This window comes from Scyliorhinus torazame, chromosome 9 (assembly GCF_047496885.1).
Source record: "Scyliorhinus torazame isolate Kashiwa2021f chromosome 9, sScyTor2.1, whole genome shotgun sequence".
Lineage (NCBI taxonomy): Eukaryota > Metazoa > Chordata > Chondrichthyes > Carcharhiniformes > Scyliorhinidae > Scyliorhinus > Scyliorhinus torazame.
In genome coordinates this window covers 209,532,027-209,546,503 of record NC_092715.1, presented here as the reverse complement: position 1 = coordinate 209,546,503, position 14,477 = coordinate 209,532,027, and the positions used below count along the sequence as shown (strand labels likewise).

At 52.8% G+C, this 14,477-nt stretch overlaps 1 protein-coding gene across 2 annotated transcripts in view; it reads left to right on the top strand.

The window, feature by feature from the left end:
- The window catches only part of LOC140429711 (uncharacterized), a 97,370-nt gene extending 83,326 nt beyond the window's left edge, over positions 1–14,044 (top strand). The window contains exon 3 of one of the 2 annotated variants that reach the window (XM_072517039.1): positions 13,197–14,044. In XM_072517039.1, the coding sequence (XP_072373140.1) occupies positions 13,197–13,703 (507 nt within the window). In that variant the 3' untranslated portion in view covers positions 13,704–14,044. The remainder of the gene's footprint in view (positions 1–13,196) is intronic. The other variant, XM_072517038.1, reaches the window with a different exon arrangement.
- Positions 14,045–14,477: the final 433 nt, after the last annotated feature.

The window sequence follows — 14,477 nt, the reverse complement described above, 5'->3', positions numbered from 1 at the left end:
CCCAACCACACAGGGCAATTACATCAAGTTGAGTTTGTGGAGTTGGGAATTTCCCAACTCTGCATACCTGATGGAGGAGTGAAAGTTCTGCCCTCAGCCCTTCGGTTTCCCCTGTCCATTGATTGTAATGATTTGAATGTGACAGTATTGTGAATTTCAGCCGAGATATAACAGCTGATGCAAAATAATTGAGCAACTTGTTTAACGTTGTCCTTTCTAACTGCAAATATTAATGTACAGTAGGGCAGTACTTGAGAGGGAGAATGTTTACACACAGTATCCATAGCCCATATAGACAAATACCAATACTCCATGGCACAGCATACAAATACTCCTTACAGTACTAATATTGTTACAATTGTTATGTGCAAGGGTTTAGAGAACCGCAAAGTATATCATGGAGTTCACCTGACCCACAACTTTTACTAGATTGCAGTATGGGGAGCACACGGCCCACTCCATAGGTGTGGTAGAGCAGAAATGGCAAAGTATTTTTTAAAGCAAAACAATGTTTATTCTATGAACTCAAGTCAACCTTTTTAAAACATACAGTGAGCATCTTAGCAACCATTAATTCAAATACAACCCCCAAAGAATACAACACTACGTAATCCTTTAAGCTTTCCTTTTAACATCCATAAGACTTAAAACACCTTTTACCAGAAGCATAGCAGGTTAAAGTCACTACTGTTATTAGTTTTACATCACCAGAATCGAATTACAGTCTTTAGAGTGCAGAGAGAGACTCTAATACACCTTCTGGGCTGTGATTGCAGCTATCCAGCTCTGAAAAAGAAAACTAAAACACACCCTGCAGCAAACAGCCTAAAACAAAAGTAAAAAGCTGACAGACAGCCCAACTCCACCCATTCTCTGACATCACTGCAGTAATAAACCCATTTCTTAAAGGTACTCTCACTACAGATACTTATAAACACACCCATTTATAAACACCCATTTCTTAAAGGTACTCTCACATGACACAATACTAATATTGTCAATGCACATACAGTAGAGTATCATAGTTGTGTTCCTCAGAAGATGGTTCTGATATTCCCTACAGTACTGCTAACTGATAATATTGTGCCAATATTCTTTACAGGGCAGTACAATAGCTAGACGTTGACAGCACAAGAAGATCATTCAGCGCATTGCATCCATGCTGATTTTTTCCTAGAGCAATCCAAAACTAGGCAAAGTACCCTGTCCGCTCCCCATATCCTTGTATCCCATCTGCATTAAATAATTATCCAATTTGCCTTTAAAAAAGCATGGTCTCTGCCTCAACTGTTCCTGTGGCGAATCATTCCACGCTTCAAGATTGCACAGGGTACAGTGATTTCTCCTAGCTTCTCCCTTTACTTATTAATGACATTTAAAATTGATGATCCCTCATCACAAACTCTTCAACCAATATTCCTTATAGCTCAGCATCTATTAAGTAACAACTCGTTACAGTCAGTACCACGTCATACTTCTTATGTATCATTTGCAGGACTAAACTGATTCTATACACTACACTAATACTGTTTATAGGCTATGCCACTTAACAGCAGCATACTGATACTGCCTACAATGCCACTTTTATTTGTAGAACTGTACTGATCTATACAGTACCAATACTGCTTTGTAGAACAGTATGGGCTGGATTTTCCATTATTGGGACTATGTCCCCACGCTGGCGTCAAAACTGTGGAGTTTGATGCCAGAAAAGCTGTGATTAAAGGGACACGGGTTCCTAGCCCTGCAGGGGGCTAGCAGCGACCCTGCGTTGATCTAACAGCTTTTGCTGCAGATGTGGGCCCCCGCACTTCCGGGTCGGAGGACGCGAATGCGCAAGGCGGCGGCCTCCAGCGGTCACGCCGTGCTCCATGGCGGACTCGGACCGCGGAGCTGGACCCAAAAAAGAACCCCCCCGATCCGCCGCGCGCCTGGCCCTCAGCCCCCGCACAAACATTCCCGGCCGCCTATAAGACTCCCCGGCCTCCGATCGGCCCGCCCCTGACCAGGGCGCCCGTGGACTGAGTCCGCAGCCGCCACGTGAGTATCCCGACCGGCTGGACCATATTAGATCCACGCTGTTGGGACTTCATCCGGTCGGAGGTGGAGCGGGCCTCTGGCAATGGCCCCAGGCGGCGCGGTGTATTCCCCGACTACGCCTCTTTTCGGGGCCCGCAGAATCGGGTAACCGCCGGCGGTCACGATTCCTTGCAGGAAAATGGATTCTCTGCCCCCGTGCCGTCCGCGATTTTGGCGTCGGGGTTTGGAGAATCCAGCCCTATATTTGTTTGAAATAAATTTAGAGTACCCAATTATTATTTCAAATTAAGGGGCAATTTAGTGTGGCCAATCCACCTTACCTGCACATCTTTGGGTTGTGAGGGTGAAACCCATGCAGACACGGGGAGAATGTACAAACACCAAGACAGTGACCCGGGATCAGGATCGGACCACAGTCCTCAGCGTCATAGGCAGCAGTGCTAACCACTGTATCACCATGCTGCCCTATAGAACAGCAGAAACTTGAGATATATATTCACCATATAGTATCTGTGCACATTTATTTTATTCTTTCATGGGTCATTAGCATCGCTGGCTCGGCCAGCATTTGTATTGCCCATCCCTAATTAACCTTGAGAAGACGGTGGTGAGGTGACAGCATCAAGCACCAATTTTGCTTAGAGCTCTGCAGATTAATGGATTTTTTCTCAACTTGCCTTAGACTGTGGCAGGTGATGTTACTTGTTGCAAATTAACATGAAGAACGGTCCTCAAGGGATGATGCTATGAAAGGTTTGTAGATAATGATGAATTGTACATGGCAGCCATCACCAGTTTCCCCGCTGAACTGATGAATTTGAGGTCTTACTGTTTTTGTCCTCCTTTATTCTTCCATGGGAAGTTGGTATTGCTGGCAAGGCCAGCATTTGGTGCCTATCCTGATTGCCCTTGAACGGAATGGCTTTGCTGGGCAATTTCAGAGGGCAGTTAAGCATCAACCATATTGCTGTGGGTCTGGAGTCAGACTAGGTAAAGACAGCTGATTTCCTTCCCTAAAGGCTGTGAGTGAACCTCATATGAGTGATGAGTTTTTATTTTTTTTTAAATCTAGAGTTTCTTGGTCATCATTAATGAGATTGGCTTTATATTCCAAATTTATTCATTGAATTTAAATTCTACCAGCTGTCGTGCTGGGATTTGAACCCACGTCCCCAGAGCATTGGATGTCATGGCGGCACAGTGGTTAGCACTGATACCTCACAGACCAGGGACCCGGGTTCGATTCCGTCCTTGCGTGACTGTCTGTGTAGAGTTTGCACATTCTCCCAATTTCTGAGTGGGTTCACTCCGGATGCTGCAGTTTTCCCCCCACAGTCCTAAGATGAGCAGGTTAGATGGATTGATCGTGCTAAATTTCCCCTTAGGTTACAGGGATAGGGCAGGGGTGTGGGCCTAGGTAGGATGCTCTTTCAGAGGATCGATCCATACTCGATGGACCAAATGGCCTCATGCACTGTAGGGATTCTATGATCAATGATTAGCCTGGGTTTCTAGAATACTAATCCAGTGACATCACCACTAGGCCACCATATTCCCCTGGGATGACAACCCTCATCAACTGGAGTATGACATTAGGGGCTGGTTTAGCACACTGGGCTAAATCGCTGGCTTTTAAAATAGATCGAGGCAGGCCAGCAGCACGGTTCAATTCCCGTACCAGCCTCCCCGAACAGGTGCCGGAATGTGGCGACTAGGGGCTTTTCACAGTAACTTCATTGAAGTCTACTCGTGACAATAAGCGATTTTCATTTCATTTCATTTCATGATGGATGAAATATGTTGCACATCTTTGCCTGACGCTGGCCAGTTCAATTCGGGAATTTCCATGATAGGTATTAAGGGGCAGGGTTTAGAAAACTCCAAAGTACATCAAAGAGTTCGCCTGACCTACAACTGTTTGGTGATTTTAGTTACGAGGAGCACTAGGGCCTGCCTTTCGGGTGTTATTCAACAGAGGCCTTAAGCACTTTTAATCAAAACCAAGTTTTACTCTACAAATTTAGTTAACATTTTAATAAACATACACAGTAAGAATTTTTATCAACTACCGACATAAATACCCCACACAGCTACAGTAATCTACGTATAACCCTTAATAAATTCCTCCCTTTAACTGTTCCAATTTAATAACAAGATCCCATAAACCAGTACTCCTTTTCAAAGGTGTGGCCCAGCACACGGCACTCAAGACCTGATATGGATGCTCTTGTTTCCATTCCAAAACAGCACGTTTGAATTCCTTCCAGAAAGCAATTATTTATTTTAAGTTGTTAAGTAATCTGGAAACAGCTTTTAAAATGAAGATAGAGAGACAGGCTAAGAGACTTCTGTTTCTGAGTACAGCAGCCAAATGTGAAAACGAAAGCAAAACCTCAGAGCCACAAACAAGCCCCAAACCAAAGGGAAAGTAAAACCAACTCCCAGAGCCACAGCCCAGCTCCACCCACACAATGACATCACTGAAGTCATGTGATGAGACAAAAACATTCTTTAAAGGGACACGCCCATGACATAGGTTTAGTACATTTGAACTATGATTGAAACGATTGACATCTGAAAATAATCAGTTAAATTTTAAGCTGTTCCATAGATTCATACTTTGTATTTAATTATTCTCTAATTATCCAGGACCTCGTCCGTGTGTTCTAACACATTGCTAATCTTGTTTCTGTCCGCATTTGCTCTTCCAAGCTGTTTACCCTCAGTCTTACAGTTCAGAATTATGTTTCACAAGTCATTCAGCTTTGACATTGTAGAGGGTAGGTTGGAGAACATGGTCATTGTGATGCCTCTGTCTTTTTTTGGATAATCCTTTTTTTGCTTTATTTCTCTCTCTCCCTCTCTCTGTCCCTCCTGTGGGATTTCTCACCCCTTCGTATAAAACAAAGGGCACAATTCTAAATAGGCTGCAGGAGCAGCGGGTCCTGGGGGTTTACATGCTGAATCACTGACGGTGGTAGGGCAGCTTGGTAAAAGGGGTAATAAAGAATTTGGGTGCCCGGGCTTTATAAATTGGGGCTAGGGACCTGGGTTCGATTCCCGGCTTGGGTCACTGTCTGTGCACAATCCGCACGTCCTCCCGGTGCTTCGGTTTCCTCCCTCAAGTCCCGAAAGACATACTATTAGGTGAATTGGACATTCTGAATTTACCCGAATAGACGCCGGAATGTGGCGACTAGGGGATTTTCACAGTAACTTCATTGCAGTGTTAATGTAAGCCTACTTGTGACACTAATTAAGAATATTATTATTAAATAATCCATCGCTGGTTTTTACTTTCGGGACTATGGTGACTTTCATTTCCAGTGATAAGATGCTGCTCACAGTATTTCCTTTATGAACCTTCACATATGGAAAATGCAGACTTTAATAAAATTTAAAAGAAAAGCACTGTTAAATTGTCTATATTTTGAATAAAAATATTTTATTTCACACGCAAATGATGAGAATGCCTCCATTGAACACTTCTTGGACTAATGAACATTGCATTAAATGGTGCCTTGATGTGCTTTTATGAGGTTTCAGAGATTTAAAAGGTTTTTGCTCGAGGATAACTCAGGTTGGAGAATATCAGGGGCGAAATTCTCCGTTATCGGCGGAAAGTCCGCCGATCGGCGCAAAAAACGGCGCAAATCCGACTTGCGTCACGTCGGAAAAATGGGTCGATAGTCTCCGGCCCGAAATGGGCTAGCAGCGACGTAACGGGATCCGCGCTTGCGCAGTGGTTCACGCCGTGCAGCGTCATACGCGCTGCACGGCGTGACGGCTCATAAGGCCGCGCTGCTCCCCCCCCACCCGACCGCAACACCCGACCGCAACACCCGACTGGATGGCTGGCCGTCGCTCAGCCCCGAGGTTCGAGTCACGCGATGTGGAGGCGCTCCTGGACGCGGTGGAGCAGAGGAGGGACGCCCTGTATCCCGGGCACGGCCGCAGAGTTGCCCCACGCCACAGCCGGCGTCTCTGTAGGGAAGTGGCAGAGGCCGTCACCGCTGTGGCCCTGACACCACGGACAGGCACCCAGTGCCACAAGAAGGTGAACGACCTCGTCAGAGCAGGCAGGGTGAGCCTCCCCATATCCCCCCTCCCCCATATCCCCCCCTCCCCCATATCCCCATATCCCCCTCCCCCATATCCAACCTCCCCCATATCCCCCCTCCCCCATATCCCCATCCCCCATATCCCCCCTCCCCCATATCCCCCCTCCCCATATCCCCCCTCCCCCATATACCCCCTCCCCCATATCCCCCCTCCCCCATATCCCCCCTCCCCCATATCCCCCCTCCCCCATATCCCCAAGTGAATCCAGCCCTAACCTTAACCTCTGCAATGCACGCGCAACCAATGGCGTGCATTCATATACCTGCCTAACACTGTTGCCTTTTACCCCTGCTCCCCCGCCCCCGCAACAGGAGAAGCGCGCACACAACAATAGGGAGCATGTGAGGACTGGAGGAGGGCCCGCTGATGAGAGGCCACTGACCGTACACGAGGAAAGGGCCCTGGAACTGGCTGGCGGACCTGAGGACCGGGAGGTTGCTGATGCAGAGGTCGGGGGCGTACTAGCGAGTGAGCCACCGACAGCCCGTCCCCATATCCCCCCTCCCCTATATCCCCCTCCCCCGTATCACCTGATCACTGCCTGATGTCTAACCATGCATGCTTCATTGTGTATCGCAGGACCAAACGTCCAGGCACCCATCCCCGCAGATGCAGACCGCCCGCAGGATGCCCCTCGGAGACCACAGGAGACGGAGAGACCCGCACCCTCCAGCATGCGATGCCCGCAGGATGCCCCTCGGAGACCACAGGAGACGGAGAGACCCGGACCATCCAGCATGCGACGCCCGCAGGATGACCCTCGCACACCACGGGAGACGGAGAGACCTGGAGCAACAGGGAGACGACACCCCCGTCACGTGCGGGAGCGACCACCCAGCGACGAGGGGGGCAGCCACAGGCCCTCGTCACATCCGAGCCAGGACACCACTACCCAGGACACCACTACCCAGGACACCACTACCCAGGACACCACTACCCAGGACAGCACTACCCAGGACACCCCTACCCGGGACAGCACTACCCAGGAAGACGAAATACCGGACAGTGACTCAGAGTGGATGGGTGGAGACGAACCCCCACCCCAAAGTGCCATGGACTCAGAGTGGGACGAAGAGCACGACACAACGCCACTGCTGTCACCAATACTCTCCACCATCGCAGAAACACTCACCACGGTTGGGCACTTTAGTGATGAGGCGTCTGGTACACTCACTGGTGCGCACAACACAGCCGTCCCGGTACAGCAGGTGGAGGTAGGAGCAGCAGAGGGACCGGGCGGTCGGAGGGCAGCCCAGCCCAAGCGAACATCTGCCGCCCAGATGGATCCCGGGTTCCTGCAGTTACCACACCCACACATAGATCCGATGCAACCACCGACCCGTAGACGAGCGAAGAGGGTGACGGGTGGCTTGCGGCGGCTGCGGTCGCAGGTGGAGGAGTCCACCCGCATCCAGGAGCTGGGAGTGGTGCCGGTCATGCGTGCCACCCAGGCTGACACCGCACGGGTGGCGTCCGCGGTGGAGGCAATGGGTGCGACGGTGTCAGACATGGGGAACGGTTTGCGAGGCCTGGGGCCTTCCGTGCAGGCGGCGTCTGTGGCCCAGGAAATGGCTGCCCTCTCACAGGAGGCCATGAGCCAGTGCCAGCGCCAGATGGCAGAGGCGCTCAACGCCATAGCCCAGTCTCTGCAGGCCATGGCCCAGTCTCAGCAGGCCATGGCCCAGTCTCTGCAGGCCATCGCTGAGGGCATCGGCACCAGTGGCCATGTGCGAGCCGGCGTCGCACTGTCACAGACAGGGTTTGCCAACCCCCTGGGCTCCATGGCTGCAAACCTGCAGACCCCTGTCGATACCAGCACGGGCCTCCAGGACTGGCAGCGCCAGATGTCGGGGGGGGCGTCGGATGGCCAGTCCGTTCGCATCCCCCACCCATGTAGAGGCCTGGGGGCCATCGGGCACCCCGAGGGAGGAGGAGGTGGTGTGGTCCGTCCCGGCTCCCTCTGTAGGGGAGGTCCCGGTACACCGCGACACCTCGGACTCCCCCCCCTTCTGTCCCAGGTGCATCGGGTGGGCAACGGGCAGGACAGGCTGGCAGCTCGCCATCCCAGTCGCCCAGGCCGCAGCCTGGCCCATCTAGGCCAGGACGCCCCAGGAAACGGCCGCCAAAGAGATCCAGTGTCAGAGGGCAGGAATCACAGGAGTCCACCTCCAGTTCTGCTGTACCGTCTGGGGAACCACGTAGACGTAGTCAAAGGGCCCGTAAGGCCAAACAATTAGACACTGAGTAAGTTGGCACGGGTGCAGGGCACAGATGAGTTTTAGGGGCTAGGGCACGTGCATGAACTCCTTTGGTTATTAAAGTCAATGTTACACCTACCGAAGCTGCCTTTGTGCTCTGTCCAAAGTGTGCGGGGCTGTCATGTACGTTGAGCGCAAGTGTGTGTGTGAGGGGTGGTCTTACCTCAGCCCCAGGTGAGTCTGCCCCCTTCCCCTTGGGCCGCCATCAACATCCCCCGGGCAGAGGACGGGACCGTGCGCTGCAGTGTCACAGCCGCATGCAGGGATGGTCCGGGTGGATGGTGGTACTGTGGCCATGGGTCAGACATAGTCCAACGCTGTAGAGCCAGGAGCTCATCGCAGGGCGGGTTGTCATCATCCTCCATGGCCTGCGATAGACACGGGTCCACCCGCAACTGTGTGAGCCCGGCCCGTTGTGCCGCAGGTGGATCGGCAATGGGGGGGGGGGGGGGTGGTGTGCATGCGGGTGGGGTGGGTGGGGTTGGGGAGGGGGGTGAGGGTGTTGGGAGGGTGGGGGGTGGGGGGTGTGGGTGGTCGGCTGTTGCCATGGTGTGCGGTCTGTGGCCATACTACCCGATTCCCACGCCCATCTAGTCAGTGAAGCGGGCGTCTATCAGTCTGTCCCGTGCCCGCTGGGCCAGCCAGTAACGATGGACAGCCACCCGCCTGTGTCTACCCCGTCTGCCCTGACCATTGCCCCCATCCCCCTCATCTGGGGAGGACTGGGCCTCTTCCTGCTGCTCCTCCACTCCGCCCTCCTCTGCCTGCGGCACATCGCCCCTCTGCTGGGCTATGTTGTGCAGGACGCAGCACACCACAATGATGCGGCCGACCCTATCTGACCGATACTGGAGGGCGCCCCCAGAGAGGTCCAGGCACCTGAAACGCATCTTCAGCACACCAAAGCACCTCTCGATCACTCCCCTTGTCGCTACATGGGCATCATTGTAGCGGTTCTCCGCCTCATTGCGTGGCCTCCGTATAGGCGTCATCAGCCACGATCGCAATGGTTAGCCCCTGTCGCCCAGCAACCAGCCCCTCAGCCGGGGATGGCGTCCCTCGTACATGCCGGGGATGGATGACCGCGACAACACGAATGAGTCGTGTACACTGCCTGGGTGACGGGCGCAGACGTGCAGGATCATCATGCGGTGGTCGCAGACCACCTGTACGTTCATCGAATAGGTCCCCTTCCTATTAGTGAACACGGCCCTGTTATCTGCAGGTGGCCGCACGGCGACGTGCATCCCATCGATCGCGCCCTGGACCATGGGGAACCCGGCAACGGCAAAGAAGCCCACGGCCCGGGCATCTTGGCTGGCCCGGTCCACGGGGAAGCGGATGTAGCGGTGCGCCATGGCATATAGGGCATCTGTCACTGCCCGGAGGCACCGGTGCACCGATGTCTGCGATATGCCGGACAGGTCCCCACTCGGTGCCTGGAATGACCCCGTTGCATAAAAGTTCAGGGCCACCGTAACCTTGACGGACACGGGGAGAGGGTGTCCCCCGCGGTGACAGGTGTGCCAGCAGGTGGCAGATGTGTGCCACGGTTTCCCGGCTCATCCGGAGTCTCCTCCTGCATTCCCGATCCGTGAGGTCCTGGTATGACTGCCGGGGCCGGTACACACGGGGCGCCCTCGGGTGCCTCCGTTGCCGTGGGGCCGCGACGTCCTCCTCCCCCTCCTCGTCCTGTCGGTCAGGTGTCCCTCCAGCCTGGGCGGCTGCCGCCTGCCCCTCTGCGGCAGCCTGCGCCGCCTCTCTGGCACGCTCCTCCTCCTCCTCCTCCTCCTCCTCCTCCTCTTCCTCCTCATCCAGGGCAACATAGACATGAGCAGCTGCCACCACGGCGGCCAACATCGCTGGATGATCTGAAAACATGACGGCCTGGTGGGGGGGAGGGGAACGACGACATGTCATCATTGCCCATATCCCCTCCTCCCCCCAGCCAGGTGGCATGGACCGCATGGGTCCAACTGTTGGAGGCTGGCACCTGGCCAGGTGGACCAACTCACTTGCCCTCCCATCCCCCTCCTCGGCACGGACCCCCCCCCAACCTCCACCCCAGCACGGACCCCCCCCCCCAACCTCCACCCCGGCACGGACCCCCCCCCAACCTCCACCCCAGCACGGACCGCCCCCAACCTCCACCCCAGCACGGACCCCCACCCCAACCTCCACCCCGGCACGGACCCCCCCAACCAACACCCCAGCACAGACCCCCCCCCAACCTCCACCCCGGCACGGCACGGACCCCCCCAACCTCCACCCCAGCCCGCCCCCCCCCAACCTCCACCCCAGCACGGACCCCCCCCCAACCTCCTCCCCAGCACGGACCCCCCCCAACCTCCACCCCGGCACGGACCGCCCCCAACCTCCGCCCCAGCACGGACCTCCCCCCCAACCTCCACCCCGGCACGGCACGGACCCCCCCCCCCCCCCAACCTCCACCCCGGCACGGCACGGACCCCCCCCAACCTCCACCCCAGCACGGACCCCCCCCCAACCTCCACCCCAGCACGGACCCCCCCCCCCCAACCCCCAACCTCCACCCCGGCACGGACCCCCCCCCAACCTCCACCCCGGCACGGACCCCCTCCCGGCACTCCCCCGGAGCCCAACCTACTCTAACCACCCCCCCCCCCCCCCCCGCCGCACACACACACACAACCCGAGACACACCACTCCTCACGCAATCAGACTGCGGCCACGCCATTGCCTGCCCAGAGCCAACCCCCCAGGCCGTCACTCACCTCCACGCTGGTCGGCGTGACCCTGGAGCACCGGGTCACGCCGATGAAAAGGAGGTTTGATTCACGTCGACGTGAACGGTCATCACGTCGACGGGACTTCGGCCCATCCGGAAGGGAGAATATCGGCAGGCCGAAAATCGGCTGCCTTGCGCAGACCCGTGACATTCTCCGCGGCAGCGGCGCCATTAACGCCCCGCCGACTTTTCTCCCTTCGGAGACTTCGGCAACCGGCGGGGGCGGGATTCACGGCAGCCAATGGCCATTCTCCGACCCTCTGGGGGGTCGGAGAATGACGCCCCAGATGTGCGCCTCGAGATTTTTTACAGTTATAATGTTGTACCGTGATAGATAAAAGGTTGGGAACCACTGCCTTAAGTGGCATTAATTGCCAATTTAAGAGTCTCAATTACCATCCAAGTCAGAAGGCCCACAAGGCTTCTTGACCGGACCTAATGCAGGCTGAAGTAGGAAGGCAGCACAGCTCCCTCTCCGCACTTCCACCCGATTGAATATCCCCAGCCTCCAAACTCTGGGCTGCATTAAATTCCGCCCTATAATTCTATTCTGTGTTTTTGCCTCTCCTTTTCCTGTGGGAAAGGGTGTGGCTCGAATTGAGCTACTAACAACCGGAGACTTCACACTGGATGTGGGCTTGGAAAAATGTAGCCTTCTGTAGCTCCCTTCTTTTCCCCATCCCCCAAACAAACAAGCACTCCCCCTTTCACCTCTCCTCACTCTTACTATTTATACTTCTGCTTTCCTCTATCACCTTAAACCCTCACCTCTGTCGCCCTACCCTTCGATCCCACTCCCCCCTCCCTTTTCACTCCACTTTCCTTTGCACCCCTCTATTTTAATTTCCAACTGCCCTCTCCACTTCCCCAACTCCTATTCCCCCTACCCCAGACCCCTTAACAACTGCAGGACCAGAGCTGCAGTTGTTGGCTATCGTCCAGTTGGTGTTTGCCCCACCAGGTTCCTGACCAGCCCGCTGGCATTTTAAAAAGTAAATACAAACTTACACAGTCTCGCCTTCGATGTCTTCATCTTTAGATTGGCAGCTCCCACCTTTATCACTGTGGAAGACCCGTTGGTCTTCCAGGGTCAGGGTCTTAACGGCCATCTATGATTGGATGGCAAGCTATTGCCTGAAGCATTGAAAATTGGGTGAACCTGTCTAAAGCACAACAAACGGGGTCAGGATGCAGAACTAACCCCTAATTCTGGTTCCCAACCTGAATGAAAATCCATTCCTATATTGCTTTCAGAGTTTCCTTTTCTCACTGGCTGGTTCTTTCACTGCACACATCACCGTATATTGTAATCTCTAGCCTAGTTCTTAGTAGCTAATCTTGTTAAGCACGCATCAACAGCTTTTCTGTTGTTGATACCCTCCTGTTCCCTCCCATTGTCCCCTCTCCCCTCTGCTTTTCCTTTCATTCTCTTCTGCCAATTTCGCCTCTGCTTCACCTCCCTCCCTCTAACCTGCGGCCCAACTCGGAACCTTTAATTAATTTTCAAAGTAATTCTTTCAAAGATTAATCAAATTAGAATGCGGAAAGAAGCTACCTGTCTGCCTTTCCCTCAGTGTGCCTCAGCATGTCGGTCTCTATAATATTTTTGGATATATTTAGATCAGTCTCACATTGTGCATGTAATGAACCTTGGCCTTGTCTGTCAACAGCACACCAGTGAGAATAATTAGTTGACTTCAAAAGTCAATGCGTTTCTTTTTGTAAGTAGCTTGAAAGGAAGAGGCAGTTGTTTGGGATTCTTTCCCTCTTCAGTCAACCCCACCCCAATTTATTTTCTTTCTCACTCTCTCACACCCATTCCCTCAGCTTAATACATTTATAATACAGTCACTGTTTGCACACACAATCAAATCACTATCACTTTCCTCTCCTGCTAAACCCTCCCTTTTAAAAGTAACATTAATAATAACATTACCTCAATAAAGCTTCTGTGATGTGTTCTCTTGTTTTTCAAAATTGATTGAAAGTAAAATATTGCATCATTGCAGGGTACTGATGCACCCACATGGTGGCGATGCTTCAAATTCCTAGGGGTGCACATCCCCAAAAATCTGTCCTGGTCCACCCACGTCGACGCGACCACCAAGAAAGCACAACAGCATCTATACTTCCTCAGGAAACTAAGGAAATTCGGCATGTCCACATTGACTCTTACCAACTTTTACAGATGCACCATAGAAAGCATCCTATCTGGCTGCATCACAGCCTGGTATGGCAACTGCTCGGCCCAGGACCACAAGAAACTTCAGAGAGTCGTGAACACAGCCCAGTCCATCACACAAATCTGCCTCCCATCTATTGACTCCATCTACACCTCCCGCTGCCTGGGGAAAGCGGGCAGCATAATCAAAGATCCCTCCCACCCGGCTTACTCACTCTTCCAATTTCTTCCATCGGGCTGGAGATACAGAAATCTGAGAACACGCACAAACAGACTCAAAAACAGCTTCTTCCCCACTGTCACCAGACTCCTAAATGAGCCTCTTATGGACTGACCTCATTAACACTACACCCCTGTATGCTTCATCCGATGCCAGTGCTTATGTAGTTACATTATGTACCTTCTGTTGCCCTAGTATGTATTTTCTTTTATTTCTGTCATGATATGCAAACATGCAACCAATGAACACTCAGAATAGGACACAACCAATGGGCAGTCAGGACACTCAGATGTGGCATCACTACAAGGGGGCATGACATAAACACTATAAAAGGGATGAGGCACTCACACCCTGCCTCTTTCCACTGACAGACATCTAGAGCGTTAGACAGGGTTGATCAGCAGCATCACATCCCAGCACATGACTTAGAGCAAGCTGATACAGTTAGACTGAGTTACTACAGTTAGATTAGCAGAGAGTCAAACTCATTTGAGAACTGTGTTAATAGTTCAATAAACACGTTGAACTCATTTCAGAGTCTGGAGCATCCTTTAGTTAAGACTGCATCAAGTAGCAGCCTGTGTTATCCGAAGCAGCATAACACAACATGATACCAGGAGTGACTGTTCAATCTATTTAATTCAACTCAGCAAGATCTGTGACAACCAGCTACTGCATATAGGCACAATGGCCAAGATTCAGGCTCTTCATCAGCTCAGGACCACCGGCAATCTTAGTGCCAACTGGCGATCTTTCAAGCAGAAATTTCAACAATACGTGGAAGCATCCGACCTCAATGGCGCGACCGATGCTCGGAAGATAGCTCTTCTACTCACCACTGTGGGTGACCATGCGATAGAGATCTTCAACTCCTTTCACTTTTCCGAA